Raw genomic sequence first — 20,370 nt, 5'->3', positions numbered from 1 at the left:
AATGTACAGATTTTCATTACGTAATGTAACAGGAGACGCAATGTGAATTCAGGTAAGTTTCGTAAAACGGAAAATTTATCATTGGTAGACAAGAATTTTTTGTACATAGCCTGTAAAGCACTCTCTCAAAGTAGAATTAGTAACCCACCGGAAAATCTTCCAGCAATCAGATTCTTTTGTTTAGTGGTTATTCGAGCTTTTAAATAAATACTCTTGCTTTGGTAAATAATCATAAGATTATCATATGTAAAAGGGCTGATAAATAACTACAGCGATATCGTTTAGCGTGCGAACTTGTATTAACGTGCGTTCTGGTACATGTCCAGCAGCCGACTGGCAATGAGACATGTCCAGAAATTAAATTTTGACGTCACTGAAAATTTTGCCTCCTGTGACGTCATCGATCGATAATCGTCGACGACGAAAATCGCTTAGCCAAATTTCTCAGTCCGGAAATAAACGCGCAGTAGAGAAGACGTACGAGAATCGCGCTCCGCAAATTTCGAGCACCGGATCCTCTACCTCCTGGAACCTGCGCTCTAGATCCTCTACTTGCTGAATTTCGACATCCGGGACCTGCGCTTCACATTCCCTGCTTTCTAGATCCTTTATCTGCTGGATCTCGACTTTCAGAACATGATTGAAACTTAATCCTTGGCTTCTACATCTCTCTGGAATCACACCACTGCCACACTGGGGTCAAACTGACCATAAACTTATCCACTTAAAAGTGATAATTAAGTATGATAAAAATTAAAATGTGGCAGTCAAGAATTGATCAAACTTTCCGACCGAGATGTAAGCAGTAATGGAATTAAATAAATCCGGAAGAAAAATATTAAATTACTAAGTGGTACTTGGCGGGCCTTTTTATAAAAATACCGTGAAGAATACATCAAGTTCTATCATTATCGTTTCATGTATGCATCATGCCTTGAACGAGACATGCCAAGTTTCACATATTAATTAAAGTTTTTTATCGGATCGATATTGGTATTGATCACATTTATAATGTATTTGACGCAAGGTTTTTAAACCATAAAGAAATATAGATAATGGCAATTTTGGATAAATAACTGCGCGTCGGGATTCAATTTTCCCATCATTTGTTTGAGCAAGAATGCGTCTCGTGCTTTGTATTTTAATGTAGGTAGGTATGCCACAATCTGTTTGTTGATACATTTTCCAGATTAATATAAATTCATACGAGTCTAATTTTTTACAACCCTTACAAATTGAAAAAGGAGTACACGCGTGTATATTTAAAATCCTGAAGTAATTCACATGCCTATAATGATTATTTTGAATATCAGCTGGATCGAATGCCAAATCTGCAATCAGAAGTTCAAAAGAAAGAATCCGATTTACGAATAAAATGTGCTAAAGAAATTATTACAAATTACTCATCATACGATTACAAAGTGCGATGTTTTGGCAATTGAAAAATCTCCGAACATATATCGTTGATCCATAAAATCATGGTTTGCCATCAAAAGTTGCATGTATATACGAGAAATTCAACTGTTGTGCTAAACTTGAACGATACCTGAATTCAATTTCAAGCATCGCTTATACAAGTTATTTACATATACATAGAAAACCGTGTCTCGGTTTCATCATAAGGAATTGTCAATTAACAAACAATCGATACACCGAAATTTAAATTTAAAATAGCATTTCGATACGTTCGATGTTCTATACGTTTCCAATCACATGAAAACAAACCAACTTTGCTGCACATGAAAGTTGGGAAAAACTTTCCGACATGATTATAAGACGTTTAGATCATTCTCCCAAAAAGTGTATTTAGAGTACATTAGAGCAAGTTTTCTCCCAGCTTTCAATCCTAAGCGAGCTTAGCTCAACCGCAACAATCAACAACCGGCCAATATCTGGTTTTATTTATCGTTCCCTTATACTCCTAATCCGCTTCCTAATCCTGGCTAGTTTACAGTAAGTTCGTATAATTATGCCTGTTATTTGTAAAATTAAATTCTAAACCAACTACAGCGTGATTCTTCTAGGTTTGAATATAATTGAGCTGCTATTCGGATTACTCTAATTTTATTGTTAATAAATTGCATAACTCACCTATCGACAACAGTGCTGAAGTAAAGATTAACTACTTGCACATATTTCCGCAATACTCTCTATGTTAGACTTACAGACCGCACAATTTGTCGGCAAGATTATTAATATTATCTCGTATCTAATGATAAATTTCGAAAATATATAATATCACGGCTCTATTTGTCTCTTCGAAAAACGAGCAATTCACGCGCGGATAGTAAAAAAATTGCTCCTTGAAAATACAGCTCAGTTTTAGAGGTGCGTCATTAATATTTAAAAAATTTGCAGGTACGTTGTGTGTACAAGGTTTATCATCGAATCATGCTTACCATAAAATTGTTCAATGGTGTTCAGTTGATCGCACCAAGCTAAAGCCATTCATGCTCAACTCCGTACATTTGTTACACATTTTTTCGTGATAAAAATAGTATCGGCGTAGATTTACGCCCCCAACACTCGTGTAACTGCACGTAAGTGATTTTTCACAACGACGCGTTGATAATTTTGCGATGAGAGCCTTCATCGCTATCTTATCGTTGATCGGGCGTCTGTCGGATACTTCCACATCTACTTACTCTATGTTCAAAGTGTTACTGATAAGTTGGACATACCTCGGTAATGCGGACAATCAAGGTAGGCGGCTTTGAAAGTGAAACAAGAATATATATGTATGTATGTATATATATATGTGTGTGTGTGTGAATCAATGGTGATAAGTAAAACAATCAACAGCTGGGTGACCAGGTCAATGACAAGTGTAGTGGAAAGAATGGAATAGTCTTTATAAAATAACGGTAGTTCATTATTATCTTATCGTGATTATTTTCAAATACAGCATTACGACTACAAAGAAGCGTAAGAACAAATACGGGACAGATAAGCCGTGTACGGTCCATGATCCTCGATCCTCCCCTCTCCTCGATCATTCAACCGATGTGCCTTTGTGACAGCTGCATGTTCTGCATTTACCATCGAGATCGAGCGCATAATGTGGATATTACTTCTGACGTGAAGTTGAACTGTGATTAAAGCGAAATGGGACCTAATGGGAATCGTGCGGGCGAAGAAACTGAGGGTCAAGATGCGATCGAACATCTTCAGGATCACGAGTAAGCGCCACTGCTTCAAAGTCGAATAGACGTTAATTCTTTACTATTCTCATTGGTGGACTCATCTTTTTCCGATTCAAAGATTGAGAAAACCACGATCGAGTCCGACATTGGCCGATATTCAACATTCGATATACGATAAAGTCGATCCTGCAGAACGCAAACTTTAATAAACAGCTGAATTTTTAATTAATTCAATGTATAGTTTCATCTTCTTTATATAAAGTTTTCACAGATTAATAACTTGTCGTTCAATATAGTTAATTAGAAAGCGTTTCGCACTGCGTACAAATAATCATTTTCGTTGAGTAGAATCCCATTTTTTTTGAGATGCACTCGAGTGAAAGCGACAATAAGTGAACGCCTCATACTCATAAAATATGCATACGTAGCACACGTTTCATCACACCGATAATATTATTAAGAAATAATCGCGCGACTCCTGCCCGAAACCAGTTAATCCAATAAATTACATTTGGTCTTTAGAGATAACACAAAAATATCAGTACAACGCAATAATAATTCTTTAAACTGCTGTGGAGAAAATTACGTCCCAGTATGAACAATCGTATTTAGAATTATGTATTGAGTGGTAATGGAATTTTATGTACATAGACGAAGTTATTATCAATTTTCGAGTATCGTAGTGTTTGGTAAAAATAATCCCCAAAGAAATGTTAACCGGTCGAAAACTCAAGTCAGATATGAGCCTGAAAAGTATATCTAAGTAATTATTCTTACAACGTCTGTATATATTCTACCGTATAAGTCATATTAACAGCTTCAAAATAATTCATTTAATTGTTCCTTTGAATAGATCCAAGAATACTGAGATCGTGGAGAAAAATCTCAACCTGCAATCGATTGATCAGCATCTTTTCAAACATGTATCGGGAAGAGGACTTGAACGATATAAAAATGCTGCAAAAAATTTGATACCGATACGCAGGAAGAAAAAGTAATCGTTAAATGTTTCCTAAGTCATAAAACATTATTTTTAGCATACCACAAATTACATATTTTTATGTAACTAATTATAGAATATTATAGAATCAATTCGTACTTATATGTATATTTTTTTATCCTACATTTGTTTTTGTAATCTCTATCTAATTCAATATTTCTCATTTTAATATTTCAGAGGAGAGAAAGTAAGATCGATAGATAGCGCCGGACTCTTTTCAATCATAAGTTATTCGTGGGTTTCGAAATTGATGTACAAGGCATATAGCAAAGGAATAAGTATAAACGAACTACCCGATGTATCTCCTTATGACACATGCACTCACAACACAGAACGGTACTATTCTACAAGTTATTCATAATATTTTTTATTAACTGTGAATAAAAACGAAAATCGAAACGATTAAAAGGAAATAATTATAGTGAATTCTGCTCTCATTAGCGTTATTTTGTCTTATCTGAGATAAGATTAATTTTACATGAACAATCTGTTCGTATTTTCTAACTTTGAAAAGATCAGTTCTTATGAAAATATACTTTGTCTGATAAATTAAAGAATAACGAAACATATCTTTAGAAACAAATCCGAGCTTTTCGCAATAAATTACTCCTGATAGTCGTGGGTTAACCGATCAATTTTGATAATTGAACACTTTCAATCAGATTGGAACTACTGTGGAATCAGGAATTGACCAAAATGGGTCCTGAGAAGGTTTCCTTAGGGAGAGTGGCCTGGCGATTTTGTCGAACAAGAATTTTGTTCTTCAGTATCGTGTATACCGGTAGTCTCATTTGCGGTTTCGCTACCTCTGTGAGTTCGCAATTTACAACGGTTTACTAATAGCAAGTAATACCGACGAAACGAAGGACTAATTCTTTAAACGTATAACACAATCTTAATTTCCAGACCTTGTTTATGCGAAAACTTATTGAATATGTACAATCAGAGAGGAGATCATACACGGAAGGTCTGAAATGGGCGTTCTTGTTAACCGCGACTGAATTCTCACGAGCATTACTTCTTCACTGGGCATGGGGACTGAGTTATAGAACAGCTTTGAGACTGAGATCCGCGTGTTGTGCATTATTATTCAAAAAAATTATTCGACTCAACTACTTGGGAGATAAAAGTATCGGACAGGTGATACGTGGTTGAATATAGTAATATCCCTACCTTTTTACACAGATTTATATTAGAAATGGCATATAATTGATTCCCACAGGTAATCAACATGTTCTCGAATGATTCCCAGAGAATATATGACGCCATCGTCTTCGGTCCAATGATTATTGCAGGTCCGATAACCACTGTGTGGGGAGTGTGCTACATTCTGTGGGTATTTAGTCCGATGGCACTCCTTGGAATGATTACATTCCTCTTATTTTACCCTGTTCAGGTGGGATGTGATTAAAATTTCTCTTTTTACGTGGCGGCAGAAAAGCTTAGTGAAAATTCAACTCAATGAAACTCTATTTCTGTAAAAAGAAAAAAGATTTGAGTAGATAGAAGGCATTGTTATTTTCTATACAAGGTCTTGGAAGGAAATTCTATTTTCAGTACTAGTAGCATAGTGTTTGAATGATCTTTAAGAAATATCATAGACAAATAATCACTTGGAAGTCTAGCATCTTGAAGCTTGCGGTAAAACTGATTAATGTAGATCTTTACTGTTTGCAGTATGCGATATCTTATTACACTGGATATCTTCGATCTAAGTCAGTGAACATTTCGGACTTCAGAGTAAGACTGACGAATGAGATACTGGAGTGCATAAAATTGATCAAAATGTATGCTTGGGAAAAACGTTTCAGCCAGGATCTCTTAGGTACTTTCATTTGAATAATTCAACAAGGTGACACAATGTCCGCAGTAACAAGCTGAGTAAACACTGATTAAGTAAATTGATCAGATTTTTTAAGTTATACGGCAGATCACTAATTGTTTGAGTATGGATCTGACGGCAGATTCTGCAGTACAAGATCTGTTGAAGGACTTCAATAAATATTCGGCAGTCTTTCGAGTAGATAGCATAGAATGAAGAACCTTGCGTATTACTGTAATAAATCGGCTCACAGGTGTGGCTGCAGAAATTATGTATTAGAATCTTCATAAGATCTGCTAGCAAACGGCAACTTGAAAATAATTTCGCTGTATTAGATGCAAAGTATCGATTGACGATTCGCTGGAGAAATTGTTACTCGGCGCCTTGATGATATTAATGTCTATACGCACTGAAACAGCTAGATATTAGATATTCCTACATTTTTAAAATAAATTACTAATTTTATCACAGCTGTAATTTTTCTTTTTTAATGTTTCCAGATGTAAGAAAAAAGGAACAGACACTGCTTCTGAAGACGGCTTGTTTACAGTGTTTAAGCATTTGTACGGTTCCGACTATACCAGTCATTTCTGCAATCATAAGTTTTCTTGCACACATTGCTGCTGGAAATAATATAACAGCAGCTCAGGTATGTATAAAGCGTTTCCACTCTAATGCGCTAATTAAGCCTCTATTCGTTTGTAATCCGAATGGCAAAGTACATACGTCCGAATTTTTCCGCCACGAAAAGAAACATTTATTATTGGACGTTAGTTTAATGAATCCAAATTGATTTGCGTCTCTGTACAATCGGCGCACTTGCAAATCATCGATTTAAAAAAAAAATTCCAGTAAGTTAACTCATGCAGATCGTTTCCACCGTTTCATATTTCCAATTTCGGCAAACGTCTGTAAATTCAGAGTAAAATTGTAACATCGATGATTGATAATAAATAATTAAATGTGCGTTACAGGCATTCCCACTCTCCACATTTTTTGGAACTCAAATAAGACAAGCCTTGATGCGTCTTAGGGATGCGTCACAGACCATTGTTGAAAGTATGGTTGCCTTTCGCAGACTCAAGGTTTTCTAGAATGCTATCTTCTTGCGTTTATATTTTATTTCGCTTCTGTTTCATAAAAACCCAAACAAGTTTAATTTGGCACCCCTAATTGCGGTATAATAGAATTTACTTTATGCAAATGTTACCCTTCTAAGTCTTTTACAGCAGATTAAAGTCAATCGCTAATTTAGTGTTACTGATACGCTAATTTCCATACACTTATTCACACAGTCGGAAGCTTATAAAAACACTGCATCTGGTTGCACAACTTAATGCTTGAATAGTCCGGTACCAATAATTTTAAAAATCTATTGTTCTTATGCTCAAGTTTCTCCCTGATTACATACATCCAGCAGTGGTGCGATCTGAAGCAGAAAATGCGACACATGTTCATTGCTCAAACTTCTTTTTACCATGCCCACGGTTGTCTTTGAGTCGAATTATTTGAAAATGAGATTTGGAAGGGTAAAAGTAGGTCATTAAATTTTTCATTAGTGTAGTGTAATTTACAAGGATCCCTAGGTCGACCCCTCCGATTTTTATCTGGTTCATATGCCGGGATTTCGGTACGCATCCACGTAATGTTCCGGTATTCTGTAGTCCGTTGGAAACTAAGAGACACGTGTTTTTTGTATCTGCTCTTAAACGATTCATAGGGTTGAAAACAACCCCCAAATATGGGTGCCTAACGGAGTGGCTTCTTGAAGCGATTGATTTATTTGAACAAAATCAACGCTGAAATGTTTCTATCGATGAACGAAACATTTCAGCGTTCCATTCATTGAAATGAAATATAGATGTACATCAATATGTGTATAGAGCTTTTTTTGGTAACGTCTTTCAAAATACGTCCGTTCTGAACTGCTTGGCAAAATACGTCTGTTTTTACAAGACCCGTCGATATATAAATTAGATCAAAATCGGAATTAGATCAAATGCTAGTGGTACCTAGATGGTCATTCATTGATTATTAAACGATGCAATGGGGTTCTTACAATTAGCTACACTCTATTACCCCTTTTTCATGTAAAAACTTTTGCCTCTTGCTTTGCGTAGTAGTTTTGAATTGTTTAAACAACTAATATAGTTACAACTAATATATTCATGATAATGTAGTCGATTAACTAATATGGTTATAACTAATCGTTATAGCTAATATAGTTATTCAACGTAGTGCATGATCATTAGCCTTTTAACGGTGAGGCTGGTCGATATATCGCAGTCAGGTTTGGGAGTTCAAGTAAGAAATTCATTGAATTTATTTATAAATTTCATGTCTAATAAAAGGTCGATTTTGAAATAAAATTCCCCACCGGTAAAAGATTAAGTGGGGGCTTACTCTGCAAGTGTATAATCTTATATAAGAAGTAATAACCATAGAAATTTGCCATTTTGTTTTTAATACCGTTGTACCAACCAAATAACGTACATTATAGTCAGAGAAAAAAAATATTAGGTGCGTGCGATTTTTTAAGTTTGAGGAAACACTATAAATCAACATCAACAAATATCTTATACACTTGATTTCTAGAATTGTGCAATTGTACAAACACCAAATTTCAGACGAAAATACTCAAAATTGTAGAAACTATTCACTTTGAACGGATGAAATTAGTTCAAAATTACATACGTATATAAACAAGTTAAATAAGCAAAGAAACGATGATGGAATACGTTTTTCGTTTTCTCTTTATTACGAACAGAAGCAATAGGAATGGAAAAAATTATACATCCATCTATGCATAGATCTATTTCACACACAGGTAGAACACTAATTTTTAGTGTGGCCCTAGTGTGTAAAATCGAGCATTCCAGTTGTGCGCATGCGCCAGCATCGTTTTACCACACTGCACAGGAATCGAAAATGAACTAGCCGAGCAGGTGTTGAAAAAAAATATTTCATCACGGTTTTCTCGTAAATTTGATTTTTTCAATTTATTTTTGAAAAATTTCAATCTTTCAAAGTGAATAACATTTCCAATTTTCAGTATTTTTTGCTGATGTTTAGTTTATAAATTCAGTATATACCACTCTCGGATTTTCGATATCTCACTTTCCTCAAAGTTTTAGTGGCCAGAATCAAATTAAATTTTTTTTTGGGCTTCCGCGTTTGTTATTTCGTTGATCGAACAGTATTCAGAAAAAAAATGGCAAGCTTCTAAAGCCATTACTTCTAACAGGTTCAATTGCAGCATGAGCGTTCACTCAATCATTGTCTCACGCACTGCTTCTAATGTTTCACGACATGAAATGGTTACTCATGTGTAGAAATTCAACAATTTTTCCAGGTATTTCCTTACATAACTCTTCTCGATTCGCGGCTTCGTTCATCGTTGACCACATTTGAATACGGAGTAGAATGTGTAATCACGACTGGCATTTCATTCAACAGAATAAAGGTCCATATTTTAGACTAATTTTCTAAAAAATTTGTATGGCTACACATAGAAATGTGTTGATCGGAAAAGCAACACAACCGAGTCTCATAAAGATTCCAATGGGTTTTCAGTTTGCCAGTCAGAACATATGTAGGTTCGCACAATTCAATTCTGTAACTGAGTGACAGTACAAATTTTTTCACGCTTCACTCGTACGTATCAAACATTTTCACATCTTTCGTGTTCGCATATCTGCCAGCTGAAGTACAGTGATCAATGTGTTTGTTGGTACTCTTCAATTTCTCACAGTATTAATAACTTCATTCGTTTACTACTTCAACGATTTTCAAAAACATTTTGGAATATTTACTGCCTATGTGCTTGGTTGTTTGCTTGGCTTATAGCATAACAATGTTAGATTAACCTGACATAGAAATCATTTAGCACTACGTAGTTCAAAATTCGTAGGGACTTACGTTAGCTATTAGCTCTTCGATTCTTTTGTGCTGCATGAATTCATTTTAGTAGAAAATTCTTAATCACTCATAAACGAGCATGAGTAGTCTACGTTTTACTAAAACTCTGAATGTTTGTCTATTGAGCGTAAGAAAAATGACATTATTTGATAATTTCATAACATTGTTATCTAGAGTGTATTACTTTTGGAAGATGGTAGGATCTTGATTTCAAAGCCTATCCTAAAATCTCAGGCAGTTGCTATCAACCATGGAACATTTGCTTGCAACGCTTTCGACGCCGAAAGAGAAAGACGATCTCATGTGGCAGAAAAGGAACGGTAAGTCATCCGATTAAATGTTTATTATAAATATTATACAGGACGCAGGACTGTCACTCCATATACTGACAATGTGTTCCTCGTGAAAATCTGTACTTATTTTCAAAATAAATTATTTCTTAATGCAGGCAGAATGACCTCAAGGATTCAAGAGATAAAAGTGAGAATGAGAAACTGAGTACGCTCTTGCATGATGCTAGGTACATTGACGTGTTGTCTGACATAACATTCGAAGCTACAAAAGGCAAATTAATTGGTATCTGTGGGCACGTCGGTAGTGGAAAGTCTAGCCTCTTGCTCGCTGCTCTAGGACAACTTCGAATAGTAGAAGGCCAGGTGATGAGGGACGGCTCATGCGCCTATGTAAGTCAGCAAGCCTGGATTATAAATGCCACATTGCAAGAAAATATATTATTTGGAGCCCAGTTTGACCACAGTAGATACTTCAAGGCTATTTATGCATCAAACTTGAGTCAAGACATTGCTGAAATGCCCGGTGGGGATCAAACCGAAATCGGAGAGAAAGGAGTGAATTTATCCGGTGGTCAAAAACAGAGAGTTGCTCTGGCTAGAGCACTTTATGCCGATCGGTAATGATGGGTAGACATTTCGATTTTGAATCCTTTCTGTGCTGCGACTGAAATTATCAATTGATTGACAAGAATCCACTTTCGACAGAGACATTTATTTTTTGGACGATCCGCTAAGTGCTGTTGACACACGTGTAGGAGCCCATATTTTTCATAAATTGATACGTGGGGCTTTGAAAGGAAAAACCGTACTCTTTGTTACACACCAAGTTCAGGTGAGTTTCTGATCAGATTGCACACGGTACTTGAACTTGTATCAATTGTTCCTTTTCAAACACATTTCCCAATTCCTTCAAGTACTTGAATCATTGCGACGACATCTACATGATGCATGATGGCAGAATTATAGAACATGGCACACATGATGAGTTAATGAAACTGGGTAATGAATATGCTCTGATGGTTACAGCTATCTCAGCTAATGATGAAACTGATTTTGCTATGTCAATGGAGTAAGTTGTCAATTGGTATACATGCTTCTTCTTAAAATAGAGTAGCAACTGTATTCTTAGATTCTCAAGCAATTGCTTTCTTTTAGTGAAAAGATTGGGCCCAACTTACAATCAGTTGACAACAGCTTACCCGATAAGGAGAATGAAGTTAGTTCTCCGGGCACCGACACCAACACCGATACTGCCACAGAAAATGATGAGATATTGGGTACTCCAGGTGAATACCTAAAATCATTTCTTCGATCAGTAAATTTATCATTCAAATCAGTCGTCGTCTAATATTTAATTACTCTGTCACCATGTATTCCGTTCATTTAATATTCATTCAAAAATTTAGTGCTAACTATTGCTGAGGATCTTCAGAAAGGAACTATAAAAGTAGATACGTATCACTCATACATTATGGCAGCTGGTGGATATTTTTTCAGTTGCATAGTAATTCTAACATTCGCGATATCTGTTGGAAGCTCTGCTTTTAGTTCTTGGTGGCTCGCTTTGTGGATAAAAGCTGGCAACGGTGTAAGTATTATTTGTTTGTTATGCGTACAGATACTAGACAAGTATGGTTTTAACTTAAGTTCGACATTTATTCCCTAGCTAAATACAACAGCCATGCACTATAATGCAACAACAGAGTTAAACAATATAAATGACAATCCAGACTTTTGGTATTATCAAGCAGTCTATAGTAGTACAATAGGACTGATGCTATTCACAAGTTTACTGCGTAGTTTAGTATTAACAAGAGCAACATTAAAAGCTTCCACAACAATACACAACGATTTGTTTCAAAAAATAATTCAGTGTCCGATGAGATTTTTTGATACAACCCCAACTGGACGAATACAACACTTATTCAGCAGAGACATGGACGAAGGTTTGCTACTGTTTTCATATGTCATCAGGTACTTTACCTACTCGAAAGATGAATTTCCAGTGTCAATAAATTTCATATGACCATCAATTCTTTCAACTTTCTTTCACTCGTGATTTCTTGATGCGTGAAGTCGGAGAAGTTTCCTGAAAATTCATCTATTATATCCTTTCGAATATATATGTAATAAAATGCTTTCATTTTCAGTTGATAACAAGCTTCCGATTAGCTTAACAAGTCTTATGCAGAATTTATTTGTAATATTTTTTGCTATACTGGTCATATGCTTGGTGCTGCCATGGTTCATTTTGCCTGTATGTATTTTGGCTATAGTCTACTACTTCGTCAGCAAAGTATTCCGGTGAGAATAATTTTGTGTCAAATTGCATTACGTCTGCAATCACTTAATACAGGGTGTGAGAAGTTTTTTTGAAATTTATTTAGAGTAGCAGCTAGAGATCTGAAACGCATGGAAAACAAGTCACGTGCGCCAATTATCAGTTACGTTACAGCCACAGTTCAAGGACTTAGTACAATACACGCCTTTGAAAAAGAAACTGAATTTCTGACAAAGTAAGAACACTGTGGAACCTTTATCTTATAGACTTCCGAAATATATAAATGATAATCTTAGCATCATTTTCAGTTTCTATATCCTTAACAATAAGTGCTGTTTATCACTTACATCACTCGAGCTCGGGACGTCAATATATGATTTTTGTTCTCTACAGGTTCAATTGCATGTTTGATGAAAATAGCCAGTGTATGTTCATGTGTTCGATAGCCATGAGGTGGCTTGCAGTGAGAGTCGACTGTTTATCAGCAACAGTAATAGCAATAACTGCATTCTTGGTAATAACTTTACAAGGCGAACTTCCACCAGCCTTAGCTGGTCTTGCTCTCTCATATGCAGCACACATCTCGGGTGTATTTCAATACACTATAAGATTAGCTTCAGAAACAGAAGTTAAATTCATCAGTGTTGAAAGAATAAATCACTATCTCAGAGTAAGTATTTCATATTTAAGTATAGAGATCGGATATGTTATAACATCCAGTGTTAATCGAAAAGGTTTTGGCGAGTACTTTAACGCAAGCTTCGAACCTTATTACCCATTAGTTTATATCCAATTGCATACTTTCGTAGACATTAGTAGGCGAGGGTAACATCAGTCAACGAATCCTTCAACCACCATCAGGTTGGCCAGTGGCAGCAAGTATAAAATTCCAAAATGTAAGCATGGCGTACGGAGAAGAGGCTCCCATTATCCTGAAGAATGTTTCGTTCAATGTTGATGCTGGAGAAAAGATTGGTAAGTTCTGAAATTTATTTTGATACTTGCCTTTGTGACGAATTTTTTCAACACCCTTAAAAGAAAGCTAACAGGTGTTTATGAATAACATTTGAAGAAGTATATAAGTACTTTCGATTTAAAGTAATGTTTGAAACTGTATGCTAATGTACGAAATCTAGATTTCGATACTAATTACCATGCTCCGAACATTGAATAACGACACACATCACGCGAATAGCACGCTTTAGAAGTGAGTTGCAACTTTTGAGACCTTCTTGCTACTTTTAATAATTTTCATTGCAAAATTGAATGTGTGGAACATTGTTTTGGGGGTGTAAATCAATTTTAATAGATGTTATGCATGAGGGGAGATTTACCTATTTGTCGGAACAAAGTCAATTTATGAGCTCAAACCCAATCTGTAAGTAATTATTTTTCAAAATTTGCCACTTTGGAATTATAGGCATTGTCGGGAGAACAGGATCAGGGAAGAGTTCCCTTACAGCAGCCTTATTCAGGCTAGTCGAGTTGACGGAGGGAAAAATAGAAATAGACAATGTTAATATATCAGAAATAAACCTCGGTCAGTTAAGAACAAAACTTTCGATCATCCCACAGGACCCAATACTGTTTAACGGAAGTATAAGGTATGTGTCCTTTGCGATTCAAAATACATGCAACTCGTTGTTGTGTAGTAAAGCACACAGAAAAAGAGAGCATCATACATGTATACCGCGAGTATTATAGGCAAACATTTAGACATCAGTTCTCAGCTATCTCTCTCAGTTTGTAAATAAGGTACGAGTGCGTGTTCCATTATTATGAGAGTGCAGGGCTTGGAACATTGTACTAATGTTTACGTCAACGAAACCTACTCAACTTGCTTCTATGATGCACTGGACTTAAACTTTTAGATCGAATCTGGATCCATTCAAACGTTACACAGATTCAGAAATATGGCTAGCGCTTGAAAAAACCAAACTGAAGAATAGAGTACAATCGATAAATGGTCATCTTGACGCATCTGTTGGGTATGGAGGAGACAATTTAAGCGTGGGTGAAAGGCAGCTGCTTTGTTTATCAAGAGCATTGCTCAGGGAGTCTAAGGTTTGTTGCTTAACTGGATATACAAGAAAATTCAACATCTTTGTGCATCGATGTGTTAGTACTTTAAAACTGAAGATATACCATTTATTTTAGATACTTGTTATGGATGAAGCAACTGCCGCTGTAGATCCAGAAACTGAGATTGCTGTTCAGACTACAATTCAACAGGAGTTTTCTTTCTGCACGATACTGATCATAGCACACAGGCTACAAACTGTTTTGTTGCTTGACCGAGTCCTCGTTATGAACAGCGGCAAAATATTAGAATTTGATAAGCCATATAATCTTCTTAAAGACCCAAATTCTGAATTTTCTAAAATGATAGCAGGTGCTAATACAGTAGAAAACAAATGAAGAGCTATTTTTTTTTTGCAATAGCTTATGGCAGTATTAGACACAATTACATCCACATACAGCATAAATTTCCAAGTTATGTCTAGTAATCGAATTGTATCTGAATCCGTTGAAACATGCTTGAAATGAGAACAAACTTCAACCAGCAAAGATTCAAGAATTACTACTCTATTTACCGCTCAGGGCAGGGAAATATATTCTCAGTTGCATAACTATTTACAAATGTTGTACAATTAGTATTATAGAAATGAACAATTGAGCAGAAATATTACGATAAAAAAATACGTGTTCAAAATGATTTAATCATTTTCAACGATTCCAGCATTACCGGTTTAGTAATTTCTAATTGTATTTTATTGTTTTATTTTATCCTTAAATAAATAAGTTAAGATAAATCAAAGTTTCTTAATTTTTTCATACTAAATTCCAAATTTGTGTCTTCTTTTATTGTTTCCGTATTTGGTCTATTTTTTTCATATCTGTAAGTATTATATGTTATGTTTCAAATATGTAAATGAAACAAATCAATATAACAGTTACTGTAGCTACGTACAATCAAGTTCATATTACAATTCGTCACCTAATGTTGCATGTCTCAACAAATTTCTTCAGTAAAGAGAAATCGCGTATAAACTGCAACTTAGCGTTTCTAATATTGATTTTCAAATTGGTGCTGACTGCTCATGCCCAGCATCCCAGCTGGCTGTACCTGCCCTACAAAATGATCACCATGCCACTACCTTGTTATTATTAAAATGTTTATTAATCGTTGAGTTTTGTTGTTATTTTATACAAAATGTAGTTTATACGAATTGCCGTGAAGGCAGAGTTTATTGGTTGACCAAATTGTTACAAGAACGGTAAGACTTTGATTATATTGAACGAGTTGTGAAAGAACAAATGCATTCTTATACCCCATAATTATCGTTTTATACCCAAAGCTGTGTACAATTTTTTTATATTCACAATTTGTTCACTTCCTTCTATCTTGGTAAAAAAAACTACAATTATTTCAAATCTACTGAAATTACCAACTGTCACTTTCATCACTTAACGAGACTCAACTAATGATCTTGATCAACAGTTGCACCCAGTTCGACATGATTTATTGAACTGTATTTGAGCTTTATTAAAATATTCTATATAATCATATTGCAAAAAATAGTAAAAACCCTCCTTAACAAGATCAACTTATCTCTCGTTTACCGTATAAGAAGCATATTGACCATTCAATTTCATTGAAAAATGTTTCATATCTACACATTTTATACTATCAAACTCGTTCTAAATGTGTAGATTAAGCAGAGCTAGATATTAGAAAGAAATATGTCAGACCGCTTATGTTTTCAAAATAATTTTCAGCTAGTGTTTTGACAATACATAATAGCGGTGAAATTAGAACGTCACGTGAGTATGGGAGTTAAATCATTGTGTTTGAAAGCTGGATGTTAATATGCTTGTGTATGTGTCTATTTACGTTTTACCTTAATAATATATGTCGACACACATTCATTCGTCATTAGATTACAAACTGATCGATACTCCATTTGAGAAATAATTCTAACTGTACCTGAATGTCGTTATTTTAACTAATAGTTAAATTCCAAATCATTCTTCAACCTATTGGCCATAGATCAATCATCATTTTTTATGTGATTAAGTGTCCACTAGTAAAGTGTCAAGTATCAGAGACTGATTGTCTGATCTACTAACATCCATGCACCTAATAATAAATGGGCAGAGTGTTGAATGTTGTTTATCAAGTTATGGGGGCGTTGTAATGCATCCAAATAATTTAAACATTTGTTTTTTAGGCTTCACCATTGCGAATATAATACCTATTATGATGTTGGGGAGGAAGCAGAGCCTCAAAGGAGAGCCTGTTCTGGCAGATTACGGTCCAGAAGAGTGTCTGAACGAAAGTGCAGATATCGAATGGGTCAACAAAGTGAGAACAATATATGAGAAAGTATAAAAGAATGATGGAATTAAAGTGACAATGTTTCTTATTTTGCTTTGTAGCTATGGGTTCGCAGGCTGATGAGGCTTTGCGCTCTAGTATCGCTAGCCTCTGTCTGCCTTAACACACCAAAAACTTTCGAGAGGGTACCTCCACTGCAGTATGTCACCTTTGTGTGCGATTTGGTTGTCACATTTCTATTCACTGCCGAGATGATTGCCAAGATGCACATTCGTGGCATACTGAAGGTCAGAACAACTGTGAGAACTATTTTTATTACTAATATGTGTCGTTTTGTGCTTCCCTGTTGTTGATAAAAAAAAGTTATTAAATATATCTTATGCACTAATTCGTAAAAAAACCTCGTTATGTTCAGCCAAGCAATATAGTTATGCTGCCAGCTTTTAGTCTTGAAATAGCTTAATAATGAAAGTCAATCTCCACGATATATGTTAAATTATCAAAAACTATAAAACTCTGCAATTTTCTTTATTGTTCAAAAATATGTTAAAAGATTTACTTTTGTTGGCTAACTGACAACACAATTTCAATAGAATGCATCGCTTGTAATGTTTGAATGATTATTGATCTGAAAAGTAGTTCTAACAAAGTATTGATGCTGGTAAAAAAGTATGTACTGCATATTTTTCAGAGCTATACCTCGAAATAAATAGCTTCAGTTAGCATTAGAATACTTGGTGATTTCAGACGTTCCATAGTTGCAATAGCAGAATATGTTCTCAGTCTAGTTCATTTCAGGGTGAAGTGCCTTACTTGAAAGATCATTGGTGCCAGTTCGATGCGAGTATGGTATTCTTTTTATGGCTCTCTGTCATCTTGCAAATGTTTGAGATGCTAGGTCTTGTCTTGCGATTCAGTTATGCATCCATCTTGAGAGCACCGAGGCCGCTGATTATGATTCGCTTTCTTCGTGTCTTCCTCAAGTTCTCTATGCCAAAATCAAGAATAAATCAAATTTTCAAGTAAGAACGTATTATAGATATAATCATGTAATTATAACATATCACTATAGTTTCATGTGAGAATGTAGTGGAGTTCAATGACTTAGATTTTCTAGTACAGAGAAAATAACATACCGATAAATATATAGATTTTTGATACTTTGTCACATGTGATATACTTATACATGGAATATTCATTTTCAGACGATCAAGCCAACAAATTTACAATGTAACATTGTTCTTCCTTTTCTTTATGTCTCTTTACGGATTACTGGGAGTGCAATTTTTTGGGGAGCTAAAAAATCACTGTGTTCTGAACACAACAGACTCAAATCATATTACGATAAATAGCTTAGCAATTCCAGACACTTTTTGTTCTACGGATCCAGAATCTGGGTATCAGTGTCCTGAGGGTATGAAGTGTATGAAATTAGAACTATCCAGGTATATTATGGGTTTCAATGGATTTGACGAGTTCGGTGAGTGTGAAATAAAAGTATGCATTCATCAAAATTAACAAGTCACTATCAAAAATTAGGTATGATCGAATCTGCTTATTTTAGCGACTAGTATTTTCACCGTCTATCAAGCGGCGTCTCAAGAAGGATGGGTTTTCATCATGTACCGAGCTATTGATAGTCTGCCAGGTTGGAGAGCAGCCTTCTACTTCAGCACTATGATCTTTTTCCTAGCATGGCTTGTGAAAAACGTTTTCATAGCCGTAATAACTGAAACGTTCAATGAAATTCGGGTCCAATTTCAACAAATGTGGGGTGTCAGAGGACATATTAGTGGGAGTTCTGCATCGCAGGTGAATTTAAAACTAACACTTTCTCTAGCATGAAGTTGTTTTATCCAAAATTCGTATACCCAGTCAATGTAATGCATTTTTCAACCATTTTAACTGTGGAATAGAGGGTTTGTTTTAATTTTTTTCGATTCAGTCTCAACAGATTAGTTCAATGCAATTTCAGATTTTAACCGGTGACGACAATGGCTGGAAACTTATAACTTTGGATGACAATAAACACGCTGGTTTAGCATCACCATTTTGTCATGCAGTACTGCGATCCCCGCAATTCCGTATGGTTGTAATGTGTGCTATTCTGGCGAACGGCATTACCACTGCAACAATGAACTTTAAGCATGATGAAAGACCAAGACATACTTACTATGACAACTATTATTATGCAGAAGTCAGTAACTTCTTATTTTCAAGACAGCTTTAGAATATTACTCGAAACAAATTAATACCAGCAATCAAAAAGTTTTGAAAAATCAACATATGTCACAATTTTATTCTGTATATTAGTTCTATCAGTACGTGTATACGTGAAATTTATTACTGCAGATTGTTTTTACGATATTTTTGGACCTCGAAACTCTGTTCAAAATCTGGTGTCTGGGATTCCGAGGTTATTACCGGCATTCAATTCATAAATTTGAATTGCTATTAGCAATTGGGACTACTTTCCACGTTATACCACTTTTTTACTTATCTGGATTCACGTATTTTCAGGTAAAAACCATTCTACTTCCCAAGTTTTAACTTGACCAAATGTTAAGACACGTGTGACATTTTCAGGTGCTACGTGTATTCAGACTTATTAAGGCTTCCCCAATGCTGGAAGACTTTGTCTACAAGATATTTGGCCCTGGTAAAAAACTCGGTAGTCTAATCATCTTCACTATGTGCCTGCTAGTCATATCATCCAGTATTTCGATGCAGTTGTTTTGTTATCTATGCGATTTTACGAAATTTGAGAGTTTTCCCGAGGTGAGGTAACTTTGGACTACTACAACATTGATTTCCGCAAAAAAACTATAGAAACTGTAATAGTATCTATACTTTATTTACAGGCGTTCATGTCCATGTTCCAAATTTTGACACAAGAGGCTTGGGTCGAAGTTATGGATGAAACAATGCTACGCACTCATGAAACAATGGCTCCATTTGTTGCAGTATATTTTATTCTGTACCACTTGTTTGTCACGCTGGTAATAATGACCATCTGATTAACTTTCATTCGTTACTAATTTTATGTACAGGGTAAAAAGTTTCTTCACTAAAAACCTTTTTTCAGATAGTCTTGAGTTTATTCGTCGCAGTCATTTTGGATAATTTAGAACTAGACGAAGACATAAAGAAACTGAAACAGTTGAAATTTAGAGAACAAAGTGCTGAGATAAAGGAAACACTTCCATTCAGATTGCGGATATTTGAAAGATTTCCAGATAGTCCACAAATGACTTGTTTGCACAAAGTGCCATCAGATTTCAATCTTCCAAAGGTATATACGTCTTTGCAATGGGACTGACATATAAGATTGAAAAACTCAAGGAATTAAAAAATTATTATTATTGCATTTATTAGGTAAGAGAAAGTTTTATGAGGCAGTTTATATTTGAAGTGGAAGATGATGAAAACGAAGGGGTCAAGAAAGTAAATGAAACATTTGATTCCAAAATGGTATACCGCAAGCAGAGGCCTGTCAAGATATTGAATAACCCACCAAAAGTGAGAAATATCGTAACAAATTTACGAAAAGCTGCAATCACCTACATCATTAAGT

The 20,370-nt window shown here is 35.3% G+C and overlaps 2 protein-coding genes and 1 long non-coding RNA gene across 18 annotated transcripts in view; 2 read left to right on the top strand and 1 right to left on the bottom strand.

Annotated features, from left to right (window-relative positions):
• Nucleotides 1-537: 537 nt before the first annotated feature.
• Nucleotides 538-15,277, top strand: LOC124211067 (ATP-binding cassette sub-family C member 5-like). 8 transcript variants are annotated; one of them, XM_046609743.2, is made up of 25 exons: nucleotides 538-798; nucleotides 2,906-3,179; nucleotides 3,997-4,137; nucleotides 4,321-4,479; nucleotides 4,806-4,953; nucleotides 5,050-5,283; nucleotides 5,366-5,539; nucleotides 5,821-5,968; nucleotides 6,466-6,614; nucleotides 6,940-7,050; nucleotides 9,318-9,428; nucleotides 10,058-10,203; nucleotides 10,332-10,793; nucleotides 10,882-11,008; nucleotides 11,091-11,245; nucleotides 11,332-11,462; nucleotides 11,583-11,764; nucleotides 11,843-12,122; nucleotides 12,327-12,480; nucleotides 12,564-12,692; nucleotides 12,851-13,127; nucleotides 13,267-13,432; nucleotides 13,878-14,061; nucleotides 14,329-14,521; nucleotides 14,615-15,275. In XM_046609743.2, exons 2-25 carry the CDS (start codon nucleotides 3,106-3,108, stop codon nucleotides 14,873-14,875), a joined length of 4,296 nt encoding a protein of 1,431 aa, XP_046465699.1. In that variant the 5' UTR covers nucleotides 538-798; nucleotides 2,906-3,105; the 3' UTR covers nucleotides 14,876-15,275. The 8 variants fall into 8 exon arrangements, with proteins under 8 accessions (XP_046465699.1, XP_046465703.1, XP_046465698.1 ...); XM_046609747.2 differs by lacking the exon at nucleotides 538-798 and adding an exon at nucleotides 2,637-2,703 and having other exon boundaries at nucleotides 12,050-12,122; nucleotides 14,615-15,276; XM_046609742.2 differs by lacking the exon at nucleotides 538-798 and adding an exon at nucleotides 2,637-2,703.
• On the bottom strand, nucleotides 6,487-15,591 carry LOC124211071 (uncharacterized). 6 transcript variants are annotated; one of them, XR_006881383.2, is made up of 7 exons: nucleotides 15,429-15,591; nucleotides 14,603-14,834; nucleotides 13,225-13,417; nucleotides 12,805-13,071; nucleotides 12,160-12,265; nucleotides 11,376-11,470; nucleotides 6,487-7,394 (listed from the first exon to the last, which is right to left on the bottom strand). It is a non-coding gene; the product is annotated as an uncharacterized lncRNA (long non-coding RNA). The 6 variants fall into 6 exon arrangements; XR_011176296.1 differs by lacking the exon at nucleotides 6,487-7,394 and adding an exon at nucleotides 8,666-10,580; XR_011176295.1 differs by lacking the exon at nucleotides 6,487-7,394 and having other exon boundaries at nucleotides 11,228-11,470.
• na (sodium leak channel non-selective protein na) overlaps nucleotides 15,318-20,370 on the top strand; it is an 11,713-nt gene continuing 6,660 nt past the window's right edge. Inside the window, exons 1-12 of one of the 4 annotated variants that reach the window (XM_046609737.2) lie at nucleotides 15,318-15,735; nucleotides 16,690-16,823; nucleotides 16,898-17,083; nucleotides 17,580-17,818; nucleotides 18,002-18,276; nucleotides 18,361-18,608; nucleotides 18,772-18,993; nucleotides 19,149-19,316; nucleotides 19,383-19,574; nucleotides 19,658-19,795; nucleotides 19,882-20,088; nucleotides 20,172-20,368. In XM_046609737.2, the coding sequence (XP_046465693.1) occupies nucleotides 16,719-16,823; nucleotides 16,898-17,083; nucleotides 17,580-17,818; nucleotides 18,002-18,276; nucleotides 18,361-18,608; nucleotides 18,772-18,993; nucleotides 19,149-19,316; nucleotides 19,383-19,574; nucleotides 19,658-19,795; nucleotides 19,882-20,088; nucleotides 20,172-20,368 (2,177 nt within the window). In that variant the 5' untranslated portion in view covers nucleotides 15,318-15,735; nucleotides 16,690-16,718. Of the gene's footprint in view, nucleotides 15,736-16,689; nucleotides 16,824-16,897; nucleotides 17,096-17,579; nucleotides 17,819-18,001; nucleotides 18,277-18,360; nucleotides 18,609-18,771; nucleotides 18,994-19,148; nucleotides 19,317-19,382; nucleotides 19,575-19,657; nucleotides 19,796-19,881; nucleotides 20,089-20,171; nucleotides 20,369-20,370 lie in introns of those variants that run through there. The other 3 variants (XM_046609740.2, XM_046609739.2, XM_046609741.1) reach the window with 3 other exon arrangements.

The sequence above is a fragment of the Neodiprion pinetum genome, chromosome 2 (genome assembly GCF_021155775.2).
Source record: "Neodiprion pinetum isolate iyNeoPine1 chromosome 2, iyNeoPine1.2, whole genome shotgun sequence".
Classification (NCBI taxonomy): Eukaryota; Metazoa; Arthropoda; class Insecta; order Hymenoptera; family Diprionidae; genus Neodiprion; species Neodiprion pinetum.
Note: the sequence above shows the minus strand (reverse complement) of the source record. Positions and strands in the feature narration are given on the sequence as shown.

Bases quoted from the DNA above. Each gene is read 5' to 3' on its own strand.
- LOC124211067 (XM_046609743.2), top strand. From the start codon at position 3,106: ATGGGACCTAATGGGAATCGTGCGGGCGAAGAAACTGAGGGTCAAGAT. The intron at 10,204-10,331 runs GTAAGTCATCCG...TTCTTAATGCAG, and splicing joins CATGTGGCAGAAAAGGAACG to GCAGAATGACCTCAAGGATT. The intron at 10,794-10,881 runs GTAATGATGGGT...CACTTTCGACAG, and splicing joins AGAGCACTTTATGCCGATCG to AGACATTTATTTTTTGGACG.